The 21,280-nt window shown below is 36.4% G+C and overlaps 1 protein-coding gene across 1 annotated transcript; it reads left to right on the top strand.

Moving 5' to 3' along the window:
* Positions 1-11,942: 11,942 nt before the first annotated feature.
* Positions 11,943-12,563, top strand: LOC127136405 (secreted RxLR effector protein 161-like). Its single transcript, XM_051062963.1, has 2 exons — positions 11,943-12,193; positions 12,275-12,563. Exons 1-2 carry the CDS (start codon positions 11,943-11,945, stop codon positions 12,561-12,563), a joined length of 540 nt encoding a protein of 179 aa, XP_050918920.1.
* The last annotated feature ends 8,717 nt before the right edge of the window (positions 12,564-21,280 follow it).

Raw genomic sequence — 21,280 nt, 5'->3', positions numbered from 1 at the left:
AGATTTTGTCCAAAATCATTCAGACAGTTCCTGATCAACTAGTACGACTGAAAAACATTTTTAGGAATAATTCTTTAAGAAAAAAGGCTTGTAAACATGTTTTTGTATGTGTGTGTGTGTGTAATTTATCCGTATAACTTTATAAAAAATCCTTTTTGCTTTTATAACATCCTGTTCACCCAAACGCAATATGGAGAGCTTCCACACTTCCGCTCTTTCATACTTTGAAGCTTCAAGACTTGTCAGCTAATTCAATCTTATAGACACTTACTTGAATTTTACTTGTAGATGAGACTTGAGTTATATTCTGATTAGGTGTCATCATTAGAGGATGTTTGTAGTAATCATTAAACCCACCAATCCCTACTGAGCCTGCTTTCATATTTAACCACTTGTTATGCTTACATTTAGTTGTCATCATCAAAAACATATTAATCATTAAGAACTTGAGAGCTTCCTTAATCTGCAAAATATGGTTCCACGTGTACTTCTCTAGTTCAATAAATAAGAATATTGTAATGGCATGCATCTAGATCGTACTTTGGATCATTGAAGAGACTTGGGAAATTTATTATGTTATATTTAAATTTCCTTTATTTAAATCTAAGTGGATTGACAATAACAATAATGTACAAATTGATGAATCAAGATTCACACTAGGTAAACTATACAAGGCATTTTATATTAACGAACCTTTCATCATGTCATCTCAAGAAGAAGAAAAAAGTGTTTTATGTCATTAGTCCATATAACAGTAGGGGGTCAGTGGTTCTCTAAGGAAAACACATCCATTCTAGTGATTAAAGTCAAGATTTAGCTCTTGATATTTCCGAGGCCCCTTCTTTATCAACACATGTGTGTACATCATATGAAGAAAATGATGAAGTTAATGGGCATTATTTTCGTTACGATCATCAAGAAGGGATATGGAAAAACTAACAAGTTAATATTTTTATTACTTATTCATAATTTATAAATATATTATATTTTTAATATTTATATTTAATAATGTTATAAATTAATATAATAATAATTTTTTTTGTTTAAACAAATAGATAGACGATTCATCTATCACCCCTCCTATAATTTAGGGTTCCTCTAGTTTGTAGAAGAAAAGAAAATATACTAAAGGTGAAAAAATAATGGGGTTTTGGCTGAGGCTGAATCCAAGTATTTCTCTAGTTTCAAAGATAAGAATTTTGTAATGGAAGAGATTTGTTATGTTATATTTAAAGTTTCTTTATTTAAATGCAAGTGGATTGACAATAACAATGACAATAACAATGGTGTACAAATCAATGAATTAGGATTCACATAATCTGTAGTTGCATGTCCCTAATTCATTCAGGGGGAGAACCTAAATCTGGTTAATTTTTTGCTTGTCTTATCACTTTCATCATTGATTTAATTTCGATTATTGACTCTCCTTCATGATTGCACTTCTCGAAATCAAGTTTGAAAAGATTCGTTTTTAGCATGTGAAGCTAGAAGAAATATACCCGAACGTATCGCACGCTTGAACATATAACAGAGTCTCCATCAAACTTTATTCATTACCGAAAGAAAGGGAAAAATTCAATAAAATTCAGGGGAAAGAGAAATTTTGGTAAGGAAATCGGTTATACAAGGGGAAGGTATTAGCACCCCTAACATCCATTGTACTCAACATGAACCATTTTGATTGTTCTTGCTCGAATGTGTGTTATATTTAAAGGATTACTCGCGAAAGCATGAGGGAAAGAAAAAGAATAGATAGAGTTCTCGGTGAGGATTGAGGCCCTCATGCCTTTATATCCTTATAGTGCAATAAGGAATTCAGAGCTCCGTAGTTCATAGAACTAGTGAAAGAAGGTGAAAAGAAGTTATGGTTAAGGTATGGTCTGAAGCAAAGGAATGTATGATTTGAACTCCAACAAAGGATGAGATCTGAACCCAAGAGTAAAACTGTCGTTGACCAATATGTGGGTAGCCGAAAGCTTCTGCCATTATATGGTATAGCCGAAAACAAAGAGAATTAAGTGTTTGGTGTCATAGCCTAAACAACTCATGGTTCACAAGCAGACACAAGATGGAGCTCAAAGAGATAGTGTATTTGGCTCAAAAATAACAGTATATCATATGAAGTGAATGAAAGTAGTATTATGAATGCATCATGGAGATGAATGAAGTGATAGAAAAAAGTAACCAAGGTTGCAAAAAGAAGGATTTGGTAAAAGTGACAAAAGGGTATAATTTGGAACCAAAGATAAGTGTATTGGAACCCATAGGAGAAATGCAATTTGTACCATAGAGGGAAACTGGCGTCTTAGCCAAAAAAGAAGGAATAAAATATTTGTGTACGAGACAAATAACTCTCTGTACAAATATGGACTGCCGTTATATCTTCTTAAAAGGGTATATATAGAATTCCAAAGAAAACTGTATTTGGTTTCAAAGAAACAGTATGTCACTGGGGTGAGCGGTTCAATGATTAAAGGTAGATAATGGTTCATAAAAGATATGAATGGTGCCCTAAGGCAGAATAAATAATTAGGATTATGCTCGCCAAGGACTCGCATCCTCGTGCCTACGTATTCTCACTGTGCAATGAGAAAGCCAGAGCATTCGTAGTCTGTGGAACCACGAGAACAAAGAGAGATTGGAAGTGATGAAAAGTATAACTTGCACCAACATAATGGTAACATGGGAACCCACAAAGGAGAATGAACTTTGAACCGAAGAGTAAACATGTGTCTTAGCCAAAAAAAGAAGGAATAAAATGTTTGTGTACGAGACAAACAAGTTTTGGTTCACAAGGTGGACTGCCGCTATATCGTCCTAAAAGGGTATATACGGGGCCCAAAAACAATATTGTTTGGTAGAAGGAGAAATATATCACTGTAGGGAATAAACAATTTGAAATTAAAGAAAAGCGATATCTTGGACCCATGAAGGAATAGACTCTGAACCAAAGAGTAAACAAGCATCTTAGCCAAAAAAGAAGGAATAAAATGTTTGTGTACGAGACAAATGACTCTTGGTTTACAAGATTCTAACTAAGGGGTCATGCCATATTAAGGGTAAATTAACCAAATTACCAACTATCACATGAACATTAATCTGATTAAAATGGATAATTAATCTAAATCTATTTTTAACCCTGAGGGAACATGAAATTCTATGACTAAAATAAAACCTAGGGGTAAAAAGGTCAATTCACATGGATGATCAGTTAGGAAATTAATTCTAATATTAAAATCTATTTAGAACTAATTAGCCATAATTATATCTAATTCTCTAATTAAGAATTAATTCTAATCATATTAATATCCTAACTCTAATGTTCCTAAAATTCTAGTCAAGTTAAAATTCTAATTCTAAAAAGTGTTAATACTTATTAACATCCTAATTACCATGATTAGCAATAATTAATCTATGCAAAAAAAATTAATAATCATGATTAAAACAAACAAATAAAATGGGCTCAACATGGGGTATCTGAATCCAGAATGGGGTGCAATGGAAACCCAGGCGCATGGATTGTGGGTATTAGGCCCATTGAATTGGCTTCAGCCAGAAAATTTTACCTTGTACCCTTACAGTTAGCCTCATACCCCTACAAATTTTTAAAAATTCTCATTCTACTCTTAATTGGTTTTAACCAATTTATCATTTCATTTTTACCATTCAGTTGAAAATTTTAGAAATTACACTTTCACATCCCTCGCACCGGAACTCGTGCAAAAAGATTTCCGGTGTGTATTTTTCCCAAACCGGAAGACTTCAAGAATGACTTCCGGAACACACAAATCAATGAACCGGAACACTTCATGAAAGAGTTTCGGTTCAATCAGAAAAAATTTACAAAACCGGAACACTTCTTGAAAGAGTTCCGGTGAACAAATTTATACATACCGGAACTCTTTGGAGAAGTGTTCCGGTTTGTATTATATGTGTTCCGGAACTCTTTCATGGAGTGTTCCGGTTCACTTTTTTATTTTTATTTTTATTATTATTATTATTTTTATTATTTTGCAGGAATGGAAAATCTTCCCCAAATATGTGTAGATACTACTGATGCGTTTATGAAGACGAAAAGATTTGGTACACGAGAATAGGTTATCAGATGGATTAAAGAGGTTGGAATCGATAATAAAGTAACTGTTATTATCAGTCGTTCAGATACTGAAACGGGGAAGAGAGGGAGAAGTAACAAAATAATTTGGTTGTGATAAAGGTGGGAAACACAAGATTAGTGATAGTGGTACCCAAAGTGCGTCCAAGAAATGTGGATGCCCATTTAAAATCAGGTCGACTCCGGCGAAAGATGGATCTGGTTGGAAGATTGATGTAAAATGTGGGTTACATAATCATGGTTTACCTGATAGATTAGAAGGTCATTCGTTTATTGGTAGGTTGACCACAGATGAGAAGGAACATGTCGCTGATTTGGCAAAGATACATGTAGCACCTAGACACATATTGCTTTCCTTGCAAGACCGATATCCTGAGAATGTCACTCGGATTACGCAAGTATACAAGCATAAGAGTGTGATACAAAAAGAGATAAGAGGTCCTAGGAGTGAGATACAACATCTGTTTAAGCTTATTGAGGATGCAGGCTATGTCTATTAGAGACAATGGACCATGGTGAGGGGAAGCCTATGGGACGTTACAAGGTCAACCTACAAGATGGTTGGTGTGATTGCGGAAAGTTTCAAGCTTTTCGTGTTCCTTGTTCACATGTTATCGCTGCGTGTTCCAAGATACGCCAGGACGCATACGGTCTTCTGTCCACCGTTTACAAGGTTTCAAACCTATTTGGGGTTTACAGTAATAGTTTCCCAGTGCTGCCATACGATGCATATTGGCCCGTTTTTGAAGGAGATCTACTATGCCATAATCCTAGCATGAGAAGGAACAAGAAAGGTCGCCCAGTAAACAGGCGTATAAGAACGGAAATGGACACAAATGATACGTTGGAGAGAAAATGCACCTTATGTCGTCTTCATGGTCACAACCGATCTCGATGTCCCAACGCCGGAGCTACTACCGATTAGTTTTTAATTTTCTGGTGAAATGTCAAATATGTTATTTCTTCGTTAATATATATATATATATATATATATGTTTGGCACTTTTTATATTTAATTAAATAAATACATATATTTGGATAAATACCAAAATAATATTTTTAAGTTACATAATAATATATTAAATTGTGAAAATACATTTATACACTATCAATACTATATTAAATTATAAATCTTATTTTATATTACTAATAAATTGATATAGTAAATAATATCATATGCATAACTAATAAATTGATATAGTAAATAATATCATTTGTATATTACATTATAAATTTTATCATCATTATCAAATTATAATACAATACTAATTTATATATTTTTAAATAATTTACAAATAATAGTTTACATTATTTAAATAAACAAATACATTTGAACATAATATTTCTACATTATCATCTTTATATAATATAATTACTATATTAATTTTCAATTTTTAATTTAGGTAACATCATAATATATTAAACTTCTAAATTAAAAATTTTAATTTCCATAACTAATTAATTGATATCTTTAATAATATTATTTATATATTAAGTTATAATTTTTATCATTAATGATTTATTTTCTATTTTAAAAATATAAATAATAAATATACATAATTAATGATTTATTACGCTGTATTTATGAAATGAAATAAATTTCCATTTCCTACACAGCCGCTCTTTCATTGGGCGGTCCTTCTTTAAATTTTTCAATATACACACAGCCGCCCTTTCATTGGGCGGTCCCTTATCACTTTTCAACAGGGTTGCCCTTTCATTGGGCGGCTCTTATAGGATTCCAATTTTTTTTTTTGAACGAATGGTAGTTTGGGAAATACGGAGTGAATGGATGGTAGATTGAAATATATTTCTTTAAAACATGGTATTACTGTAAAAAATTCGCTTTTTGCATTTGGAAATGAAGTTAATGTTAGTAAGCAAATATGGAAGTTAGTTAATGAAATCGGTTAGCTTATTAGGACAATTAGGATTTATGCAATTAGTTTTATTAATGTTTGTTAGGTTAACTGCTCAGTCGAGCAAAATTCATTGAATTAAACTGAATCCATCTAGCATTCCACTTGCCATTTCCTGAGTTCCTTGTTACTGCATGCTCTGACTTGGCCTGCTAGGTATGCAGGGTTTATACCCATGGTTTACAAACTCGTTCATGCATCTGCTCATGCTTCTCTCTTTGGCACTTAATGCAGGAAAATATACTAATGTTTGCAGAGTTAAGGCCATCTGGTTTGGTCCATGCTACCATGAGCCATGTGATTAGGATTGATATATCTTAAGTTAGGCCTTAGTTCAAATGAATGTACCCTTGTAATGTGTGATGTATTGCTTGTGTGAATGTTACATGATGTAGGGTTGCAATGGTCATGTTTGGAATTGGCTTAGCTTGGCAATGACATCAAATGTGATCAAGGAAAGGCAAAGTGAAACCAAGGCATGACCAATCTTGAAGAGGGATTTCTTGCTTATGACAATGATGGAAACTCATGGAGTTATGAAGATGTAATGAGCATTAGGTTTAGGAAAAATGTAATGGTTGACTTTGGTCAACTAGTTGACCAAAAAGTCAACAGTTGACCAAAAAGTCAACAGTTGACCAAAAAGTCAACAGTTGACCAAAAATTAACTTTTCTAAAAAGGTAATTTTTATTTCTCTTTTTATAAGGAACATTCTATTCTAATGAATGAATGAATGATCATGATTGAATGTGAAACAAAATTTGACCTCTGAATGAATTTCAACTAAAAACCAAGTTTGATCTATGAATGAATGAATCACCTTTAAGTATTTGAATCTTATGAATTAAGTGGACTAAATGCATGGATGAGTTAAGAATTAATGATATAATGCCTGATGAATCACAATAAGACAGTGACAAACAATGGACGAAAAGATTAATGTAATCATGAACCATACACTAAAGACCAAGAACTTATGAACTTGAAAGTAACATAAGGTTAGAATCAATGGATTAGGAATGTTTAAGTAGAATGCATATGCATGGATTCTTGAGCAAGGCCTTAGATCAGATGAAACCCCAGGCATGTAGACATGTAGGTCAAACGAATGATTCTCATGCACAAAGTGAATTTTATGATTGACGATGCATGACATGATAGGCAAGAATCCCCTCCAAATGAATTAGGGTTTGAAACAAAGCCAAAGGCCAAAAGTCAAATCAACAAGGCATACAAGCACCAAGATTCCCTAATTGGGGTTTTATGATGCACACCCTCTAACCAAGATCTTCAAACCAAGCATGAGGATTCACAAACAGATTCTCAATACATAGACCCATGATTAGGGTTTAGATGATCAAGCCAAAGCTCAAGAACACCCACAAGATCCCATAGTACTATAGTCAAGAATTAGGGTTTCATTTGTCACCAGATGAAAAGTCAAGTCACAAAGCATACTAGGACCATACCCTCATTGATTAGGGTTGTAATGAGGCATACCCCTCAATCAAGACCTTTAAATGGATCAAGATGCCTTACAAACAAATCTCCAATATATGAGCCCCCATTAGGGTTTAGGTAGCCAATACAAGGCCCATAGAACACACATAAGGCCCCATAACCAAATCAACAAGAAATTAGGCTTTTACCTCCCCCCACACTCAGATGAATTGTCAAAGCCATGCCCTTGATCTTTTATTCACACACAAACGTTAGCTTGCAAACCAAGAGCTTTGAATCTATAATGATCAACTATTAAGTATGAATGAATGATTAATGCACGTGAATGAAACATGAGTGTGTGCAAATGATTCTCAAGTCAAGGGTTGAGTGAAAAGATGAAAAAGGGGAGGGCAAATTTTGGGGTATGACAACATGCAGAAACCATTGGTTAGGTTTGATCTTGATCATGATGTTTTTGGTCAATTACATGAGTAAGTAGAATAAAAATCTTTTATGTTTTTTTTTTAGTTTGATTCAAAGTAAAATCTCAAAGTGCTTTTACAACTATGAAAATTTTAGATTTTATGTGTTTGATTCGAATCATGGAAATCAAACACACTTTCTAATTCAAATAAAGTTGGACATATGCAGAACTAGAATTTTCTAACCATTTGATACAAATCATTTTTTACACATGATTTGATTCAATTTCTTACAGCTAACCCCTGTTTGATTTAATTCGAATAAAATATTGTACATGATTTGAATCATACAATTTTCAAGCATTTTCCAATTGGGCCTGTTGCATTTGATCCGAATCATTTTTTGCAGATGATTTAAATCACGAGGTCCTTGATTCAAATAGTATTTTCCTCATAATTCGAAGCAACTGACAAATGTTCAAAATTCTATTTTTTCTTTTATTCCACTTCACTTGTTCATTTGATTCAAATCATGAATTTCTCTTGATTCAAATTCAACTGATTTTTTCAACCATTTTCAGCGCTTAATCTCTGCACATATAAAACCTTTTTGCCATTATCTTTCTCATATAATATCTTATCATCTGATCATAGTCAACATTGTGATTTTGTGAAAAATCAATTTCCTCTATTTTGAAAGTTCAAAGTCTTGCAACGAAATTCTTGCATCTTCAACTTCAATTTGATTCAGATCTTGATAACGAGAAATTTGTAATTGATTGAAGGAGGTGTGTCCTTAAAACTAACCGTTCTTTGATATCTTGTTGAGTTTTTCAGGTTTTTGGCAATATTGAGGTGATTGTCAATCGTGATGACAAATTCCATTCAAAAGAAGTTGGTTCTTCTCTAAAGAATGGCCTTAGTAGTGACTGTATGGAAGACTACGGATAAGGTGAAGTTCTTCTCAAATCTTTGGACAATTCATCGCTTAAGGAACCGGTAGGATCAAGGGGTTGTTTGCTATACACTAAAGGTTGGAGCATATTGGTGATATTGGAAGATTCAAGATGCGTAATTCGAGTAAAGATTAGATAAAAGAGTTTGACATTATGTTGTATACAAGTCAAGATCCAGATACGAGATTTTAATTTTCTCAGTTGTATTGTGGATTTGTGATTGTATAAACTCTTATAAATATTTAACAAATAACAAGGAACTATGCAAGTTCCAATGTGAAACCATTGAAGAGTCCACATAGGAAAAGCGAGGACGAATGCCAAAGCATTAAAATCTCGGTGTCATTTCTCTCTCTTACTCTTGAATTTAATTTCGTAGTATTCGCATGCTTAGGTATTTCAATTCTATCATAGTTTATTGTTGATTCATTGATAGTGATTTATCACGTAAGCATTAGGTTTTGTTGGAATTGGATACCTTGTTAAGTTATATTAGTGGTTGATATTCTATGAAAAAATTGATATTATAATTCTTCACATTGAATCATTGTGTAAACAATTCTTGTGAATTACACAATCGAATCAATCTAATACATAGTGTTTCATCATATTCATATTTAGTGTTTGTGAAACAATATAGTGATAACATGATCGAAATTCAAATAGTATAATTTTCACATTTTTGCATCAAACCTTCCGCTCACAATTATTTTTGAAAATACTCTGATTTTGTAAAGGGCTATTGAATTTTATTTGGGTATATTCACCCCCCTTCTAGACCGTTTTTCTACTCCCGTACTCACACCCAAAAATTGGCATCAAGAGCTGGCATTTTGATTGTGTCTAATCGACATCCAAAAATTATGAATATGGCGGAAGATGACGATCCTAAGGGAGTGTATAATATAGCACCTGTTTTAAAAGGAGAAATTATACTTATTCGAAAGAGAACATGTATGTACACTTGTTATCCGTTGACAAAAATATGTGGTGTGTCGTCACCGAGGGATCATTTATTCCCAAGGGAAATGGTGACGTTGTTAAGCATCTAAAACATTGGAATAATGCTGAAACCAAAAAGGCTTCATATGATTTGAAAGCAAGGAAGATACTTATTTATGCATTAAGCGCTAAAGTGTTCTATTCGATTTCACATCACACAAGTGCTAAAGGTATGCGAGACGCTCTTTAAACTCTCTATAACGGAACGGATGACGTCAAGGACTCTAAAACCAATATCTTTACAGAGGAGTTTGAACTATTTCGTATGGAACTCAGAGAATCCCTGGATTCCATGCAAACTAGATTCCTCCATTTAATCAATAAACTTTGTAACTTGGGTAAAACCTTTTCCAACAAAGATTGTACTAACAAAATATTGAGATCTATGTACAAGGAGTGGAAACTAAAGGTCACTTCTATAAAAGAATCAAACGATCTTAGTACTTTGGATATTAAAAAATGTTTGGAAAGTTAGTTGAGCCTGAGAATAAGCTGAAACGACTCGCCGATAGCGAAGTAAAGTAAAAAAAATAAAGATAAAGGTAAAGAAGAGAAACAAGATCTTTCTTTTAAAGCTTCATCTTCTAAATGGAATAAGTCAAAGGAAGAAAGTGACAACTTCGACGAAGAAGTTTCCAAAAAGGAAGAATGGGTTTATTCGTCAGATGCTACAATAGATATCTAAAGAAAAATAAGCTTAAGCATACCGACAAAGGTCTTGGGAATTTTAGAAATACTCATCCACCCAAGAAATATCTCAAGAAAGGTGATGATGATATCATGTGTTATGAATGTGGTAAATTAGGACACTATAGAACCATTTGTCTAAGTCTCACAAAACATCATAAAAGTAAAGACAAGGATTTCTACAAGATGAAGGGAAAAAGTTCCAAAGGTCATAAATCATACATCGCATGGGAAGAAGAGGATGAAAGCTCCTTCTATGATTCTTGCTCGAGTTCAGATTATGAGTGTGTCAACTTTTGCTTGATGGCACATAAGAAGGGTGAAAATTCAAAGGTATATAATTATGATTCTGATAATGAGTATTCTTGTAGTGAGTTGTTGAATGCATTCAATGACATGTATGTTGATTCTATAAAAGTGTTTAAGAAAATTCTCTCCAAAAAGAAATTATTTTAAAATATGAAGAGGAGATAAGTAATCTTAATCATGCTTTAGATTCTCTTAAGGAAGCACATACATCTCTAATGGATGAATGTTGTAATGTTTCTGATACTTTAGTTGAAAAGAATGAAGTTGTGGAATGTGTTGAGTGTACAATTTTAAAACATGAAATTGAAACTTTTAAGGGACACCTACATATGCTACTTCACTATCTTGTACTTGTTCTAGTTCTTTGAGTGAAAGAGGGAAGGTTTTTAAGAAAACCCCAATATCATTAAAAGAAATAGAAGAATCATTTCATCTAAAGCTATTTACCATTATTGTGGAGATAAGGGTCACATCAAGCCTCTTTGTCATGTTATGAACATTTAAGTTCCCAATGATAAAATAACATGGAATCCTAAGTGTGCCTCAACTAACCCCAAGGACTCAACTAAAGTTTTGTACCTAGTTCTATCTATTATTGTTTTATGCATGAGTGTCTAGGAATCTTTATGGATTCTCAGGACACGTGAAGGAAGATGTATCCAATCATATTTGTGATTGTATTGCATTTTTTTTTTCTGTATTTGCGTTGTTATTTGTTGATGTTGCTTGTGCAGAAAGTTTAGTCTTAAATCATCGTAATTGGTATGATTGTTTTATTCTCCTTTATCTTCGTGTAGTTGCACTTTATTTATCTTATTTATGTTTAATTATTCTCATTGCCTCGTAATCATTCAAATACTTTTAATATGCATCAAAACTACTTTTCACATGCATCAAGAATTATTTTGCATGTGCATTAAAGTTAATTTTCATTTGCATCAAAATAATATTTTTGTTGCATTAAAATCTTGTTCAATGAATTCTCCTTGTCTTAAATGGTTTTCGCATTAATTTTATTTTCATAATCATAAGCAAAGCATATTCTTTTAGCTCAAACTTACGTTGATGATATTGTATTTGGCACCGCTAATGAATCTCTATGTCAATATTTTGCGAGTTTTACACAGAGAGTTTGAGATGTCACTTATGGAAGAGCTAACATACTTCTTAGGATTGCAAATCAAGCAAGTCGAGGAAGGCACTTTCATAAGTCAAACTAAATATTGTTTAGAGCTTCTTAAGAAGTTCGATATGAAAGATTCTAAGATTATCTCAACACCTACGACTTTAAATGTGCTTATTGACAAAGATGAAAGAGGAGTGGATTTTGACGTAACCAGGTATAGAGGTATAATTGGATCCTTACTTTATTTAACAACAAGTAGGACATATATCATGTTTAGTGTGTGCATGTGTTATAGATATCAAGCATCACCTAAGGATCCCCACTTTAAGATCGTAAAACGTATTTTGAGGTATCTTAACAGAACCTTCCATCACAGTTTTTGGTATCATAAAGGTAGTGCTTGTAGCTTAGTAGGCTATTCTGATTCCGATTTTGCGGGATGGAAGTCGGATAGGAGAAGTACTAGTGGTACATGTCACTTATTTAGAAGTTGTTTAGTTTTTTGGCATAGTAAGAAGCATCATAGTGTTTCGCTTTCTACCGTCGATGATGAATATGTAGTCGCTGGTAGTTGTTATGCATAAGTCTTATGGCTAAAGCAATAATTATTAGACTATAATTTAAAACTTGGATGAGTTTCGATTAAGTGCGAGAATACTAGTGCAATGAGCCTCCCTAAGAGTCCGTGATGCGGTCAATAACTTGATGCGGTGTTCGCAAGTATACGAACGTGTCAGAGTAATATAAAAGATTGTCGAATCCACAGAGACCAAGTGTCAATCTATCGTTATCTATTGTTATGGTGTTTATCAAAGGCAATCGAAATGGGTGTTTTTGTAGTGTGCAATGAAAAGTAAAGTTTCGGATATAATTAATAAAGACAGGGTCGAATGTAATTCACGTAATCAATCAATAATCCAAGTACTTGCTAATAGAATTACTTATGGGCAATGTTTCCTACTTTGAAAAGAACTAATTTAACAGGAACTGTCGCTTTCGCGTATTCAAAACCGAGTTGTACTCCCTAATCAAACCCTCTTATTGTCACTTATAAAAAGGCGCGTATTGCGTTAGAGTAGTAAACCTATTTTTAAGAAATATAGTATCTTGACTAAGTTGAAAAGTATTATAACCTGGATTTCTTAACCAAAAGAGGTTCTTACGAACCAGACTCTAAACTTATAAACGCGTCCGAAAATAGTTTTAAAATCTCTTTTCTTCTTAATGTTAAAATCTCCTAATGAACTAAACAAAGCGCTTTCGCTGTTTTTGAAATAGTTAAAAACAATTAAGTTTAAAAAGACGTTGGACGGCTTTCGATCTTACCCAACGGAATTGAAGTGCGGGAAAGCTTAATTTGAAAGTTAAAATAGCCCTTAAGTGTTTCTACGAACAATTGTACGGATTATCGGTTCAATTATGATCCTTACATTCTAACCTTATAAATTTAGCTAGACATGGTAAAGTAAAAGTGCATTAAAATAAATAAAAGTAGTGCGAGTGCGGAAAGTAAATAAAAGTAAAGCGAGTGCGAGGAAATAAATAAAGTAAAGCGAGTGCGAGGAAATAAATAATTTAAAGCGAGTGCGAGAAATAAATAAAGTAAAAGCGAGTGCGAGAAATAAATAAAGTAAAGGCGAGTGCGGGAAATAAATAAAGTAAAGACGAGTGCGGGAAATAAATAAAATAAAAGCGAGTGCGGGAAATAAATAAAGTAAAGACAAGTACGGGAAATAAATAAAATAAAAGCGAGTGCGGGAAATAAATAAAGTAAAGACAAGTAATAAAAACCTGCTCCAATCGGAGGGTTGAGTAAATTGCAATGCGGAAAAGAAAATGGCGGCAGGATTAACTTCCTTCCAAAATGCTCCAAACTCGATTACAGACTCTATCACAGACTTGATTACACGATTGTGGTAACACTCCAATGCGAAGCGATTACCACTATAAAATACCGAATATATGCCTAAGTGAAACAAAGTTGCTTCTGAGTTTGCCTCTGCTCTAAGTTTGGATGATTGTAAAAGTGAATTCGCGTTTCTATTTATAAGCAAGTAAAAAGATGGAAATGACTTGGATGCCCTTCAACTTGAAAATAGGAGGGAACCGTTTTTCCTCTTGTGGCGCCCGCCACAAGCACAATATGGGGCGCCTTAGTGGAATTAGTGGGAAAACGTGGGAGTTGATGGAAGTTGAATTTGACACGTCATGGCTTGGTCTGTGGCGCCCGCCATTGGGTAGGCCATAAGAGCAAAATGCTGAATTTTAGGGTTTTGGGCTCTTTTTCGCTCCTTTTCTCGATCGGGGCTCCGATTAAAGTGAAAACCTGAAAACAAAGGAAAACATACCAATAACACAACAAAATGATAATAAAACAGCTAGAATGCATGTGAAATCGGAGTCGAAAATACGTAAATTTTAGTGTGATCAAACTCTCCCACACTTAAACCTTTGCTTGTCCTCAAGCAAAACATTATAAACGCTCATAAAAGAAAAACTGGTGTAAACGAGTGCTTCAGGTAAAAATTCTAAGTTCAAGTCGGGATACAGTGATAGGTACTAACTGAGTGAACTAAGGGTATCATGATGACACTAATCCGCGAATACGGACATAAACTTCATTCCTATATTAACCAACCCATATTATCCCACAATACCTAGGCCTGCCTCTTCATCTCTTTTGTGTCCTTTTCATTCAGGCGCAATCACATTAAGCCCGTTATCCGTACATGCTTCATAGTAGAGTGGCCTGTTAGTGATTATCATCAGAGCTTGGGGTTTCTGGCACATAAACATGTGTAAACCCTTTTATTGGACCCAACTGTAGTTGTGGGGGATCGGATCGTAATCTGCCCTACCGAGTTCAGTGCCAGATACCTCTGAACCAACTAGCAAGGGTACTGCTTTTCTTTTTCTTTTCTTTTTTGTAGCAATTTTTTACAATTCTTTGGTTTAAATGACTTTGTGAGGGTCACCTATACCGGAGTTGCCTTTTTGCTTTCTTTTATTTTTTTATTTTTTTCTGGATCATTCACTTATTTGCATCGGTCCCCTACGTAGAGGATGCATAGGCCGGAGCTGACTGCTGAGATAAACTACTAAGGACTTATACGGAAATGATGATTAAGGCCATGGTATATGGGGTTTCGGGAATGATTCCTATATTTACAAAGCTTATGGTGCTAAAACAGATACTGATGTTTCGCAAAGTTCTCCCAAGTCACCGCATCCTTACTCAAAACATGTCCTTAAAACCTGAAAACTTTCGAAATAACACTATTTTCTTTTGCAAAAAATTTTGGTGGGGCTAAAGGTATGGGGAGGTAGGATTGTACTAAGGATCTACTATATTTGGTGACTCGTCAGACTCATGCATTATACTAAAAAGCAAAATAAACAACTAAAAGGAAATAAACTATCTAAAAACAGCAAAGAAAAAGCGATAAACGAGAAAAGCAATAAAGAAAAGACGATAGAGTCTCCTCCCACACTTAAATCGAACATTGTCCCCAATGTTTCGAAATAAGATAAGGAAGAGTTACCTGGCAACCTATTGCTGACCACTAGTGCCCTCGCCATCCTGAGGTGGACGACATGATCGGGTACGACGACGGTCTCTCTGATCCATCCTCGCCATCAGGGCATCCTGAGCGGTCCTCACCTCTCGAAGGTTACCTATAATGGAACCTTGAGTGGCTTCAATTAGTGCCATGTGTCTCTGGTGGTATTGTTGCTGACGGGCTTGTGAATCTGTGATCGTTTGCAGAGACTGTGGAACAGTGTCATAGGACCTGTTTGACCTCCGCTGCGATTCTTGCATGAAGTTCATATTATCCGTCATTTGTTGCTGGAGGGTAGAGAGTAGGTCGTCACGCCTTTGCTCTCTAGCCAGGTGGTCACGCCACATCTCCTCTGTAATATAGAAGCCAGGAGTGGTACCTGCAGAAGAAGAAGATGGTGCGGTGTGTGGTGGTGAAGGATGATGGGGGGACACATGTGGTACGAGAGATCTCTGTCTCCGATCATATTCATCATCGGTGTCATGTCCCGCCTCATCCAGAATGTTAGGAGGGAGAGGACCCAAAACAGGTGGAGCATCTAAATCGTAGGTCCAATTCCTCTCATCATGTATATCTGTACGTCTAGTGCAAGGTAGAATAATAGATGGGATGGCTACACCATGAACCATAAGTGTATAACCTCAGTCTCTCCTTGAGCGGCACAATTTCATGTCTCTCAGAAATTTTAAGTTAATTGTGCGAGGAGGCAAGGGGTCTAGGGTAGCCATCTCATTGTTCAGGTTAAATGCCCGAGCAATAGACGTAATCAATCCACCAAAAGAAATCGGTCCCGCCTTATTTAGAGTTAAAATCATATGGGCGAGCATGAACAAAACCGAATTAATTCGCCTATTTGTGAGGCTTCCTTGCAAATATAGAAACTCTCTAGCATTAACCTTATTTGGATTCTCCCGGCCAAAAATAGTGCATGCCAACAGATATCTAAAAACTCTGATGGCTGGGTTATGGATAGTGGAGGCAAGAACTCCTTCAAAAGAGTTTATGGAAGTGTTTGATAAACGCTCCCAGAAGGAAAATACCTCAACAGACCATTCGGAATCCAAAGGGGCCTCACAAATAGCACCTTCCCCATGAGGGATCCCTAACAAGCTGGCTAGTTCGTCGGTACTGAATTGGTATTCAACAACAAACATTCTAAATTTGACAGTACTAACTGTGCTAGCAGTGTTACGGTTGACAATATAAATTAAGGAACTTAAAAATTCGATTGCCAACCGCTCATAGGTGGGTTCTTTGTTGATAAAGAAATTATGCAAACCTAAGTTGTTTAATAAATGGAAAATGCTATGGTAGATACCTAAAGTGTAGAGACAGTTTTCGTCAACATACCTTGTCGAGAGGATTTCCCGATTTTGCAACCGTTCAATAATTTTTCTTTGTCTCTCCCCCGGTTTCCCTCCTCGAAGAATGAATCTGTTAAAATCCATTTGAATGCTCTTGAAGAAGATGAAGTGGTTGGTGAAAAGGTTGGATTTTTACAAAATCCGACGGATGAAATTGAAAATGGAAAGTGGAATAATGATTTGTGTGGTGTGGTGGTTAGTAAAGTATGAGCTTTTTGTGGGTTCAAGGATGTTTTTCCAAGGTGAAAAAAATGGGTTTGGGAGGTTGTAAGTTGCAAAAATGGTGAAAAAAAGGGGTCTGCCCCGACCATTTACAGACGCTGTGGCGGGCGCCACAGGTCCTATGGCGGGCGCCACAAGGCAAAATCTGGCTGGGCCAGATTTTGGTCCTTTGGTTTGGGCTTCTCTTGTCTTTTGGCTTTGAGGGGTCTGGATAGCATTTGTCTTGTGATTCTCCTAGTTTCTTTGACTTGCATAATTTTATAAAAGTAAAAACGAAAAATAAAAAAGTGAAACTGAAACAAAAACAAAAACAAAAACAGAAATTAAATATATATAAATAAATAACTGAAAAATTAAAATGCAAATAAAATAAATGTAAAACATATATAGATAAAAATAGAGATACTAATGTATAGTAGTAGTTTATATAATATTCAAATGCGATAATATAAAATGAGTAATGCAAATACGAGAAATATATAAAAGAGAAATAAAATGAAACGAAATGGTGAGATCAGGTAGTAGGGGTGTCGTCTGCCTGAGTGGATCCACGGAGCACGGCTATCTCCTGCCTGAGCTCTGCGATCTCCTGGTATAGACAATCGGCTTCAGTAGCATGGGTGAGATCAGACACTCCCATCTGTAAAGTTAGGTCATCCACCTCCTGTCTAAGCGCTGCGATCTCTCTACGACCCTCAGCAATCTGGGTGCGTATGTCGGGTGTCTGCAATGAATGATTATTAGAGAAAACAGTGATTCTAGGAGATGGTGGTGTAGGCGTGTATTCAGCAACGGGTGGCGATCTCGGTGCCTCGACGGTCTCTCCCTGGCCCTCTAGAGCATAGCTCCAATTCGCTGGATCATGCACACTGGTCATCATAGGGTCTGGCAGTGTGAAATAATGGATAGCGTCACTGTCGACTAGCAATCAGAGCTGACATGGGTGGAAAGAGGCTCTCCTCATCAATCCTCTGGTCAAACAGAAATCGATGTCCACGGTAGTGTATCCACGGTAGGTCCGAAGATGCAACAGCTTGCAAGACAGACCTAAAGCGACAACAATCTGTGTGATGATTCCACCAACATGTATGACACCTTCGGTGGATCTGGAGATACCGCTGAGATTGTCTAATAAAAAGTTCCCACATGCTACTGGGCGAGACTGGGATGCACAAAATAATAGGAAGATCTCCTCTTCACTCAGTAGTGCCTCTGCATCCGGTCTTCCCAGGAAGGAATGTGCTAATATCATCTAAAAGTATCTGAAGGCGGGGTTATGTATGACATGAGACAGCTGCATAGATGGATCCTGGCTTCCGCCACCTGATATATCACTCCAAAACTTCTCCACTTCCTTACCCAGGAAATATCCCATAGGTGTCTCCGGGATAGCATCAGGAGTAGTCTGGAAACCCAATAAGTCGCCGAACTCTTTCTGGCTGAAGGAGTATTCAACCCCGAAAAGCCTGAAAGCAGCATACCTATCTGGTCCAGAGTATGGGTCATAGTCGAATGAACTCAGGAACTCCAAAGTCAGGTTCCTATATGTGTTACTCAAATCATCAGCAAATTCGTCTCAGTGAAGTTGGTGGCTAAGGAATCGGATACTAGGCTCGATACCCAGTGCCTCCATACAGTGCTGGTCAGGATAACGTGTGGGTGCCATAGGGCGCTGATACAAAGCGATGTAACGCTCCCTCTGAGCATTATCTCTATAGGCCACATGCATGTCATCAAAATCCTGCATCCTGGTAAAAGTTAAGAAAGTGATCCTGAAAATACAAACCATTCAAATCTTAGTCTTAATGCAAAATATGATAAAATAAAATAAAAATAAAAATAAATGCGAAAAAGTAAAATGAAAGAAAAACCATGGGTTGCCTCCCACGCAGCGCTTGTTTAACGTCAATAGCTTGACGATTAGAATTTATACACCTATAGTAGTAGGAATTGATGGATCAATCAGGGTGTGGCTCGAGTAGTATGCTGGAATGTCTCCTCCTTCGTAGAGCTTCAGTCTTTGTCCATTTATAATGAATGGACTACATGTATCGTTCTTGATTTCTACGGCTCCGGATCTCAGAATCTTGGATACTTCGAAAGGACCAATCCATCTTGAACATAGCTTTCCAGGGAAGAGTCGCAACCTAGTGTTGAAAAGGAGAACAAAATCGCCTATATTGAAGTTTTTCTTTACTATTCTTTTGTCGTGATAGGCTTTTGTCCTCTCTTTATATATTTTTGCATTCTCGTAGGCAGATTGCCTAAGCTCTTCTAATTTATGAATGTCTAGGGTACGCTTTTCTCCAGCGGCTAGGTAGTCTAAATTCAAAGTTTTAATGGCCCAATAGGCCTTATGCTCTAATTCGAATGGTAAGTGACAAGATTTTCCATAGACTAGTTGGTAAGGAGTAGTTCCTATAGGGGTTTTGAAAGCGGTTCTATAGGCCCATAATGCTTCTTGAAGCTTCTGAGACCAGTCTCTCCTAGAAATAGAAACAGTTTTCTCTAGGATTTGTTTTATCTCCCTATTAGATACTTCTACTTGGCCACTAGTTTGTGGGTGGTACGGTGTTGCTACTCTATGCCTAACTCCATATTTTCTTAAAAGTTTGTCAAATATTCTCGATATAAAGTGTGATCCTCCATCGCTTATGACTAAACGTGGTGTTCCAAATCTAGGGAATATATAGTTTTTAAATAATTTGATTACTACCCTAGTGTCGTTTGTGGGTGCAGCTATAGCTTCAATCCACTTAGACACATAGTCTACGGCTACTAAGATATACCTATTTCCTAAGGATGGTGGAAAAGGTCCCATGAAATCTATACCCCATACGTCAAAGAGTTCTACTTCCTGAATGTTTCTTAAGGGCATTTCATCACGTCTTGAAATGTTTCCAGTGCGTTGGCATCTATCACATTTGACAATGCAAGCATAGACATCACGTCACATGGTAGGCCAGAATAGGCCAGCTTGAAGAATCTTGGCGTATGTCTTAGAGGTGCTCGCATGTCCATCATAGGGTGGAGAATGACAATGCTCGATAATACTATTTACCTCTTCTTCTAGAACGCAACGGCGAAAAATGCCATCTTTACCCCTTTTGAAAAGGAGCGGTTCGTCCTAATAGAAGTTTCTCACATCGTGGAAGAATTTCTTCTTGCGGTGGTAGTCAAGATCAGGGGGTACTATATCAGCAGCTAGGTAATTAACGAAATCTGCATACCAGGGTACGTTACTTATTGCTAAGGAATTTTGGGGGTGCTCATAAGGATCTAGGTTATTGTCTTCAATGGTTTCTACTCTAGCTATCAGTCTATCATAGGCGAAATCATCATTTATGGGTGTCGCATTACGCGAAAAACCGGCGGGAAAACGAAACAACAGAGCCGCCATCGTGCGTTATTTATCCCAAAAGAGGGAAAGGAAACACTCGAAGTAAACCTGGAAAAGAATGGTCTCGCGACCAGAGAGAGATGGGATCGGGAGTCGGTTATGCGAAGGGAAGGTATTAGCACCCCTACGCATTCGTTGTACTCGACGGGATCCACGCACAAAAGAATAGAAGAAAGGTTGCTAAAAGACTACTCAAACATTGCACAAGGCTGGAAGGAAACACAGAAAGACGAAAGAAACGGGACTCGGCAGGATATCGCATCCTGGGCCTACATAGTCTGTCAGACACAGACATCAGAGTCGACGTAGTTCAAGACAGGGGAAACGTGCTCGCTAGGATGTCGCATCCTATGCATACGTATCTTCTCTAATCAGAGAAGAATCAGAGCACTCGTAGCTCGGCTAACGCACGCCAAACAAAACCACACAGGAAACCGACTGCCAATCGTTGGACTTACGTCAGACTCCACACAAACAGGCAAACACGGAAACCGAATGCCAATCGCTGGACTTACATCAGACTCCGAACCAACAAACATACACACAGGAAACCGACTGCCAATCGCTGGACTTATGTCAGACTCCAACAAGCAAACAAAGGGGTTGCAAAAGAAAAAGGGCACCCGGAGAGATCAGCTCATCTCCTACCTACGTACCTCATCTGGTATGAGGATCAGGGCGACGTAGTTCCCCTAAACAGGGAAAGAACTTCTAACCTAACCAGAGACTGGGAAATGACAAACTAGAAGGGAGCC

This window comes from Lathyrus oleraceus, chromosome 4, assembly GCF_024323335.1.
Source record: "Lathyrus oleraceus cultivar Zhongwan6 chromosome 4, CAAS_Psat_ZW6_1.0, whole genome shotgun sequence".
Lineage (NCBI taxonomy): Eukaryota > Viridiplantae > Streptophyta > Magnoliopsida > Fabales > Fabaceae > Lathyrus > Lathyrus oleraceus.
This window is presented reverse-complemented; position numbering and strand designations above follow the sequence as displayed.

Coding starts and splice junctions, on each gene's coding strand:
- LOC127136405 (XM_051062963.1), top strand. CDS start 11,943: ATGAATCTCTATGTCAATATTTTGCGAGTTTTACACAGAGAGTTTGAG. Junction 12,194..12,274: donor GTGGATTTTGACGTAACCAG/GTATAGAGGTAT, acceptor CATGTGTTATAG/ATATCAAGCATCACCTAAGG.